Raw genomic sequence first — 10,425 nt, forward strand, 5'->3', positions numbered from 1 at the left:
CTAGAGGAAATGCTCATCTGGCAAAATGTGCTCAGCAGGGCAATCATATATGCAGAATACAATGCAGGCCAAATTCAAGGGATTTCTGAAGATGAGAACGTGGCGCAGGCCACGGGAAACTGACCGGACACATTGCTCAGCCTGCACATACAGGATCAACCTGAACCTACAGATACAGGAAACTACAAGCCATATTATAATAATAATAATAATAGAGCATACAATGTACAACTGACACATATGGAGAGGACCGGACACATCCTACCATGCATGTCTCTATAGAACACACACAATATATATACATACACACACACAAACATATATATATATACACACACGTATACACACACATACATACATGAACACACACACACACACTGACAGACAGAACCTGAGCCATTCAATATAGAGAGGACTAAGAACACATCCTGCCATGGGTTGTAGAAGCACAACCCGAGATAGGACCTGAGCAATCAATATATAGACATACACATCCGAACATGTAATGTCTATACACAGTATTCATAGATTTCTAGAATATATATCTCTATCTAGAAAGCCTGAGCCCTCCTTTAGAGAGTGCTATACCCATCCTACCATGCATCATACAATCACAGTATATGTATGTTCCTAAAACATATGTAGGAGTATAGTGCTCAGGGACTATAGATGATAGGCTGAATAAAGTGCTCTCTATAGATAGGAGGGCTCAGGATCTATAGATGTATAAGATTGGTATAGTGCTGCCTATAGGTGGGCTCATGGTCTGTAGATGTAAAGGATGCAAATATTGCTCCCCATAGGAGGGGTCAGGGCCTATAAATGATAGGATGGGCAGAATGCTTCACACAGGAGGACTTAGGGTCTATAGATGTATAGGATGGGTGCAGTGCTCCCTATATAAGGGCTCAGGGTCTATAGATGTATAGGATGGGTGCAGTGCTCCCTATATAAGGGCTCAGGGTCTATAGATGTATAGGATGGGTACAGTCCTTCCTATAGAAGGGCTCAGGGTCTATAGATGTATAGGATGGGTACAGTGCTCCCTATAGAAGGGCTCAGGGTCTATAGATGTATAGGATGGGTACAGTGCTCCCTATAGAAGGGCTCAGGGTCTATAGATGTATAGGATGGGTACAGTCCTTCCTATAGAAGGGCTCAGGGTCTATAGATGTATAGGATGGGTACAGTCCTTCCTATAGAAGGGCTCAGGGTCTATAGATGTATAGGATGGGTACAGTGCTCCCTATAGAAGGGCTCAGGGTCTATAGATGTATAGGATGGGTACAGTCCTTCCTATAGAAGGGCTCAGGGTCTATAGATGTATAGGATGGGTACAGTGCTCCCTATAGAAGGGCTCAGGGTCTATAGATGTATAGGATGGGTACAGTGCTCCCTATAGAAGGGCTCAGGGTCTATAGATGTATAGGATGGGTACAGTGCTCCCTATAGAAGGGCTCAGGGTCTATAGATGTATAGGATGGGTACAGTCCTTCCTATAGAAGGGCTCAGGGTCTATAGATGTATAGGATGGGTACAGTCCTTCCTATAGAAGGGCTCAGGGTCTATAGATGTATAGGATGGGTACAGTGCTCCCTATAGAAGGGCTCAGGGTCTATAGATGTATAGGATGGGTACAGTGCTCCCTATAGAAGGGCTCAGGGTCTATAGATGTATAGGATGGGTACAGTGCTCCCTATAGAAGGGCTCAGGGTCTATAGATGTATAGGATGGGTACAGTCCTTCCTATAGAAGGGCTCAGGGTCTATAGATGTAGTATAGGATGGGTACAGTCCTTCCTATAGAAGGGCTCAGGGTCTATAGATGTATAGGATGGGTACAGTGCTCCCTATAGAAGGGCTCAGGGTCTATAGATGTATAGGATGGGTACAGTCCTTCCTATAGAAGGGCTCAGGGTCTATAGATGTATAGGATGGGTACAGTGCTCCCTATAGAAGGGCTCAGGGTCTATAGATGTATAGGATGGGTACAGTCCTTCCTATAGAAGGGCGCAGGGTCTATAGATGTATAGGATGGGTACAGTGCTCCCTATAAAAGGGCTCAGGGTCTATAGATGTATAGGATGGGTACAGTCCTTCCTATAGAAGGGCTCAGGGTCTATAGATGTATAGGATGGGTACAGTGCTCCCTCTAGAAGGGCTCAGGGTCTATAGATGTATAGGAGGGGTATAATGCTCCCCATAGGAGGGCTCAGGGTCTATAAATGACAGGATGTGTATAGTGCTCCCCATAAGAGGGCGTAGGGTCTTTAGATATGTATAGAATGGGTATACTGCTCCCTAAAGGAGGGCTCAAGGTCTGCAAATGTATAGGCTGGGCATAGTGCTCTCTATAGGAGGGTTCACAGACTGTAGATATATATAGGATGCGTATGGTGTTCCCCATAGGAAGGCTCAGGATCTGTAGATGTTAAGATGTGTATAGTGCTCCCTATAGGAGGGCGCACAATATAAAGATGAAATGATGGGTATAGCACTCTCTATAGGATAGCTCAGGGCCTATAGACGATATGATGGGTATAGATTTCTCCATAGTAGATCATAGATCTCCCCATAGTAGGCCTCAAGATTATAGACTTTGAGCCCTCCTATGGGGAGTACTATACATCTATATACTATGAGCCCTCCTATAGGGAGTACTATACATCTATATACTATGAGCCCTTCTATGGAGAGTACTATACATCTATATACTATGAGCCCTTCTATGGAGAGTACTATACATCTATATACTATGGAGCCCTTCTATGGGGAGTACTATACATCTATATATTATGGAGCCCTTCTATGGGGAGTACTATACATCTATATATTATGGAGCCCTTCTCTGGGGAGTACTATACATCTATATATTATGGAGCCCTTCTCTGGGGAGTACTATACATCTATATATTATGGAGCCCTTCTATAGAGAGCACCATACAAATCCTATGTATCTATAGACCGTGAGCCATCCTATAAAAAAACACTAAGCCCATCCTATATATCTATAGACCATGAACCCACCTATATGGAGCACTAGTCTCATCTTTCACATCTATATACTATGAGCGCTTCTATAGGGAGCACTATACTCATTCTATATATCTATATACTAGGAGTCCTTCTTCAGGGAGCACTATACCCCATGTGATATATCTATAGACCAGGAGTTCACCATATGGACCACTATACTCATCCTATATACTTTGAGCCCTTCTATAGGGATCATTATACACACACACACACACACACACACACACACACTATGAGCCCCTCTATAGGGATCACTATATTCATCCTATACATCAATAGACTATGAGCCCCTCTATAGAGATCACTATACTTATCCCATACATCTATAGACTATAAGCCCCTCTAAAGGGAGCATTATACATCTATATACTGTGAGCACTCCTAAAGGGAGCACTATACAAATCCTATATATCCACAGTATCTCACAGAAGTGAGTACACGCCCCTCACATTTTTGTAAATATTTGATTCTAACTTTTCATGTTACAACACTGAAGAAATGACACTTTGCTACAATGTAAAGTAGTGAATACAGCTTGTATAACAGTGTAAATTTGCTGTCCCTCAAAATAACAACACACAGCCATTAATGTCTAAACCGCTGGCAACAAAAATGAGTACACCCCTAAGTGACAAGGTCCAAATTGGGCCCAAAGAGCCATTTTCCCTCCCCGATGTAATGTGCCTCGGTAGTGTTACAAGGTCTCAGGTGTGAATGGGGAGCAAGTGTGTTACATTTGGTGTTAGTGCTCTTACTCTCTCATACTGGTCACTGGAAGTTCAACATGGCATATATACTAGGAGCCCCTCTATGGGGAGCACTGTAGCCGTGCTATATATTGTATCTATATACTAGGAGTCCCTCTATAGGGAGCACTGTAGCCGTGCTATATATTGTATCTATATACTAGGAGCCCCTCTATAGGGAGCACTGTAGCCGTGCAATATATTGTATCTACAGTATATACCAGGAGCCCCTCTATGGGGAGCACTGTAGCCGTGCAATATATTGTATCTATATACTAGGAGCCCCTCTATGGGGAGCACTGTAGATGTGCAATATATTGTATCTATATACTAGGAGTCCCTCTATGGGGAGCACTGTAGCCGTGCAATATATTGTATCTATATACTAGGAGTCCCTCTATGGGGAGCACTGTAGCCGTGCAATATATTGTATCTATATACTAGGAGCCCCTCTATGGGGAGCACTGTAGCCGTGCTATATATTGTATCTATATACTAGGAGCCCCTCTATGGGGAGCACTGTAGCCGTGCTATATATTGTATCTATATACTAGGAGTCCCTCTATGGGGAGCACTGTAGCCATGCAATATATTGTATCTTTATACTAGGAGTCCCTCTATGGGAAGCACTGTAGCCATGCTATATACTGTATCTATATACTAGGAGACCCTCTATGGGGAGCACTGTAGCCATATCAATATACTAGGAGACCCTCTATGGGGAGCACTATAGCCATGCTATATACTGTATCTATATATTAGGAGAGCCTCTATGGGGAGCACTGTAGGCATCCTATATACCGTATCTATATACTAGGATCCCCTCTATAGGCGTCCTATATACTGTATCTATATACTAGGAGCCCCTCTATGGGGAGCACTGTAGCCATCCTTTATACTAGGAGCCCCTCTATAGGAGTCCTATATACTGTATCTATATACTAGGAGCCCCTCTATGGGGAACACTGTAGCCGTATCTACAGTGGGGCAAAAAAGTATTTAGTCAGCCACCAATTGTGCAAGTTCTCCCACTTTAAAAGATGAGAGAGGCCTGTAATTGGCATCATAGGTAGACCTCAACTATGAAACACAAAATGAGAAAGAAAATACAGACAATCACATTGGCTGATTTGGAAAGAATTTATTTGCAAATTATGGTGGAAAATAAGTATTTGGTCAATATCAAAAGTTCATCTCAATACTTTGTTATATATCCTTTGTTGGCAATGACAGAGGTCAAACGTTTCCTGTAAGTCTTCACAAGGTTGGCACACACTGTTGCTGGTATGTTGGCCCATTCCTCCATGCAGATCTCCTCTAGAGCAGTGATGTTTTGAGGCTGTCGCTGGGCAACATGGACTTTCAACTCCCTCCAAAGGTTTTCTATGGGGTTGAGATCTGGAGACTGGCTAGGCCACTCCAGGACCTTGAAATGCTTCTTACGAAGCCACTCCTTTGTTGCCCGGGTGGTATGTTTGGGATCATTGTCATGTTGGAAGACCCAGCCACGTTTCATCTTCAATGCCCTTGCTGATGGAAGGAGGTTTGCACTCATAATCTCACGATACATGGCCCCATTCATTCTGTCCTGTACATGGATCAGTCGTCCTGGTCCCTTTGCAGAGAAACAGCCCCAAAGCATGATGTTGCCACCCCCATGTTTCACAGTAGGTATGGTATTCTTTGGATGCAACTCAGCATTCTCTCTCCTCCAAACACGACGAGTTGTGTTTCTACCAAACAGTTCTATTTTGGTTTCATATGACATTCTCCCAATCCTCTTCTGGATCATCCAAATGCTCTCTAGCAAACTTCAGATGGGCCCGGACATGTACTGGCTTAAGCAGGGGGACACATCTGACACTGCAGGATCTGAGTCCCTGGTGGTGTAGCATGTTACTGATGGTAGCCTTTGTTACGTTGGTCCCAGCTCTCTGCAGGTCATTCACTAGGTCCCCCCTTGTGGCGCTGGAATTTTTGCTCACCATTCTTGTGATCATTTTGACCCCACGGGGTGAGATCTTGCGTGGAGCCCCAGATCGAGGGAGATTATCAGTGGTCTTGTATGTCTTCCATTTTCTAATTATTGCTCCCACAGTTGATTTGTTCACACCAAGCTGCTTGCCTTTTGCAGATTCAGTCTTCCCAGCCTGGTGCAGGTCTACAATTTTGTTTCTGGTGTTCTTCGACAGCTCTTTGGTCTTCACCGTAGTGGAGTTTGGCGTGTGACTGTTTGAGGTTGTGCACAGGTGTCTTTTATACTGATAACAAGTTCAAACAGGTGCCATTGATACAGGTAATGAGTGCAGGACAGAGGAGCCTCTTAAAGAAGAAGGTACAGGTCTGTGAGAGCCAGAAATCTTGCTTGTTTGTAGGTGACCAAATACTTATTTTTACACCATAATTTGCAAATAAATTCTTTCCAAATCAGCCAATGTGATTGTCTGGATTTTGTTTCTCATTTTGTGTTTCATAGTTGAGGTCTACCTATGATGCCAATTACAGGCCTCTCTCATCTTTTTAAGTGGGAGAACTTGCACAATTGGTGGCTGACTAAATACTTTTTTGCCCCACTGTATATACTAGGAGACCCTTTACGGGGAGCACTGTAGCCGTGCTATATACTGTATCTATATACTAGGAACCCCTCTATGGGGAACACTGTAGCTGTACCTATATATTAGGAGACCCTCTATGGGGAGCACTGTAGGCATCCTATATACCGTATCTATATACTAGGAGCCCTTCTATAGGAGTCCTATATACTGTATCTATATACTAGGAGCCCTTCTATAGGAGTCCTATATACTGTATCTATATACTAGGAGCTCCTCTATGGGGAGAACTGTAGGCGTCCTATATACCGTATCTATATACTAGGAGTCCCTCTATATGCATCCTATATACTGTATATACTAGAAGCCCCTCTATGGGGAGCACTGTAGGTGTCCTATATATTGTATCTATATACTATGGGCCCCTCTATGAGGAACACTGTAGGCGTCCCATATACTGTATCTATATACTAGGTGACCCTCTATGGAGAGCACTGTAGGTGTCCTATATACTGTATCTATATACTAGAAGTCCCTCTATGGGAAGCACTGTAGGCGTCCTATATACCGTATCTATATATTAGGAGTCCCTCTATATGCATCCTATATATACTAGAAGCCCCTCTATGGGGCCCACTGCAGCCATCCTATATACTGTATCTATATACTAGGAGCCCCTCTATGGGGAGCACTGTAGGCATCCTATATACTGTATCTATATACTAGGAGCTCCTCTATGGGGAGCACTGTAGGCGTCCTATATACTGTATCTATATGCTAGGAGTCCCTCTATGGGGAACACTGTAGCTGTATCTATATATTAGGAGACCCTCTATGGGGAGCACTGTAGGCATCCTATATACCGTATCTATATACTAGGAGCCCCTCTATAGGCGTCCTATATACTGTATCAATATATTAGGAGACCCTCTATGGGGAGCATTGTAGGCATCCTATATACCGTATCTATATACTAGGAGCCCCTCTATGGACAGCACTGTAGGCATCCTATATACCGTATCTATATACTAGGAGCCCCTCTATGGAGAGCACTGTAGGCGTCCTATATACTGTATCTATATACTAGAAGTCCCTCTATGGGAGTGCTATACACTGTATCTATATACTAGGGGCCCCTCTATGGGCGTGCTATATACTGTATCTATATACTAGGAGCCCCTCTATAGGCACCCTATATACTGTATCTCTATACTAGGGGCCCCTCTATGGGCGTGCTATATACTGTATCTATATACTAGGAGCCCCTCTATAGGTACCCTATATACTGTATCTATATACTAGGAGCCCCTCTATGGGCGTGCTATATACTGTATCTATATACTAGGAGCCCCTCTATAGGCACCCTATATACTGTATCTCTATACTAGGGGCCCCTCTATAGGCACCCTATATACTGTATCTCTATACTAGGGGCCCCTCTATAGGCACCCTATATACTGTATCTCTATACTAGGGGCCCCTCTATAGGCACCCTATATACTGTATCTCTATACTAGGGGCCCCTCTATGGGCGTGCTATATACTGTATCTATATACTAGGAGCCCCTCTATGGAGAGCACTGTAGGCGTGCTATATACTAGGAGCCCCTGTATAGGTACCCTATATACTGTATCTATATACTAGGAGCCCCTCTATAGGCACCCTATATACTGTATCTCTATACTAGGGGCCCCTCTATGGCAGCACTGTAGGCGTCCTATAGACCACCATCCGATGACAGTCCAGCACACGGGGAAGGCCGGTCACATGACCCCCGGTGTCCTCCTTACCTCCAGGTCGGTGTCGCCGGCCTCGGTCACTCCTATCTCGCTGGGTAGCTCGGCCAGGTCGGTGACTCGAATGAGTCCATCGTGCAGAAAGATGGTCTCCTCCTTCACCGACAGCCATTGAGCGGAATCCCCGGCCGTCACCGAGCCCATGTCTTCTTATTCCGTGCTGTCAGTCAGCCCCGGCCGCTCCCTCATGCCCCGCTCCTCACCCGGTGACCCGCATATCTCACACACACACACGCCGAGGAACAGGAGCGCCCTCCTCCGCTCTCCCTGCCCATGAACGCCCCAGCCTGTCGGGCACAGAAGGGGCACACTCCCACAATTCCCCGCTGATCGGGATCTCGGCACCAGCACTGAACTGTCAGCAAGACGCCATATTGGCTGAACGAGCGATCCCGGCGTGCTTTGCGCTGCCTGGGAGAGCAGTGCCCGGGTGGAGAGGGGGGATCGCAGCGCCCATACACTCTTCCGATCAGTGTCGTGCTGTCGCAGAGCCACACGGGGCTCTTGGCTTTATTTGCTGGAGATCAGCGCAACTGGAGGAAATAACAAATGGTCCCACACTGGGGGTGATGTGCCCTGGACTGTTCAACACATCTATGTGTGCTAGATCTAGCTGGCAGACGTCCATGTATACAGACACCCAGGATGGTGCACGTTTGTCACGTTCGGTGCATTTACTGCTTTACGCATAATTGCAGCCCATACCTGCGTACAGCCTCCTCCATCCATTCATGTCTATAGGTGTCTGTACGCATCTCCACCACATCCCGGGCCCCAAAAATCAGTAGTGTCTCTATGCAGCATGATCAGTGTTCCCATGACCAAGACAGTAAGCACAGAGTGGTGTAAGCCAGCAACAGTGTTCCTGATTGTTGCCACAACAGTGTCCTTACAGTGCAACCATTTGCAGTGTCTCCGATCACCACCACATCAGTTAAGTGTCACCACAGCCAGTGCAACCATCGACAGTGTCCCCGATCACCGCCACATCAGATCAGTGCAACCATTAGCAGTGTCCCCGATCACCGCCACATCGGTTCAGTGTCACCACAGCCAGTGCAACCATCGACAGTGTCCCCGATCACCGCCACATCGGTTCAGTGTCACCACAGCCAGTGCAACCATCGACAGTGTCCCCGATCACCGCCACATCAGTTCAGTGTCACCACAGCCAGTGCAACCATTAGCAGTGTCCCCGATCACCGCCACATCAGTTCAGTGTCACCACAGCCAGTGCAACCATCGACAGTGTCCCCGATCACCGCCACATCAGTTCAGTGTCACCACAGCCAGTGCAACCATCGACAGTGTCCCCGATCACCGCCACATCAGTTCAGTGTCACCACAGCCAGTGCAACCATCGACAGTGTCCCCGATCACCGCCACATCAGTTCAGTGTCACCACAGCCAGTGCAACCATCGACAGTGTCCCCGATCACCGCCACATCAGTTCAGTGTCACCACAGCCAGTGCAACCATCGACAGTGTCCCCAATCACCGCCACATCAGTTCAGTGTCACCACAGCCAGTGCAATCATCAGCAGTGTCCCCGATTACCGCCACATCAGTTCAGTGTCACCACAGCCAGTGCAATCATCAGCAGTGTCAATGATCACCACATTAGTTCAGTGTCACCAGACCAATGTAAGCCAACAACAGTATCCCTGATCGCCACCACATCAGTACATTGTCGCCAGAGGCAGTGCAACCATCAACAGTGTCCCCAATCACCGCCACATTAGTTCAGTGTCTCCACAGCCAGTGCATTCATCAACAGTGTCCCCGATCACCGCCACATCAGTTCAGTGTCATCACAGCCAGTGCATTCATCAACAGTGTCCCCGATCACCGCCACATCAGTTCAGTGTCATCACAGCCAGTGCAACCATCAACAGTGTCCCTGATCACCACATCAGTTCAGTGTCACCAAAGCCAATGCAACCATCAACAGTGTCCCTGATCGCCACAACATTAGTTCAGTGTCACCAGACCAATGTAAGCCATCAATAGTGTCCCTGATCACCACCACATCAGTACATTGTCGCCAGAGCCAGTGTAACCATTAACAGTGTCCCTGATGACCGCCACATCAGTACAGTGTCACCAGAGCCAATGTAGCTATAGCACTACCCACTTAGGAGTTGCTGATGATTTGGGTCCCCCTATAGTCCTTCACAGCCAGGCATCATGCATCTTCAGAAAGGCTTGCATCCAGAGTCAGAAATCAGTCCTTGAGCCTTTGTCTTGTTATATTATGTCTGGGATTTGAAGTGGGATAGGTTTAGGGGTGTA

At 46.2% G+C, this 10,425-nt stretch overlaps 1 protein-coding gene across 2 annotated transcripts in view; it reads right to left on the reverse strand.

The window, feature by feature from the left end:
* Positions 1–8,515, reverse strand: part of HECTD4 (HECT domain E3 ubiquitin protein ligase 4) — a 241,288-nt gene extending 232,773 nt beyond the window's left edge. For both annotated transcript variants that reach the window (XM_089676997.1, XM_089676993.1), the window contains exon 1: positions 8,128–8,515. In XM_089676997.1, the coding sequence (XP_089533123.1) occupies positions 8,128–8,277 (150 nt within the window). In that variant the 5' untranslated portion in view covers positions 8,278–8,515. The remainder of the gene's footprint in view (positions 1–8,127) is intronic.
* Between the last annotated feature and the right edge of the window lie 1,910 nt (positions 8,516–10,425).

Source organism: Staurois parvus, unplaced genomic scaffold (genome assembly GCF_062004578.1).
Source record: "Staurois parvus isolate SC_StPar_1 unplaced genomic scaffold, SC_StPar_1.0 ptg000014l, whole genome shotgun sequence".
Lineage (NCBI taxonomy): Eukaryota > Metazoa > Chordata > Amphibia > Anura > Ranidae > Staurois > Staurois parvus.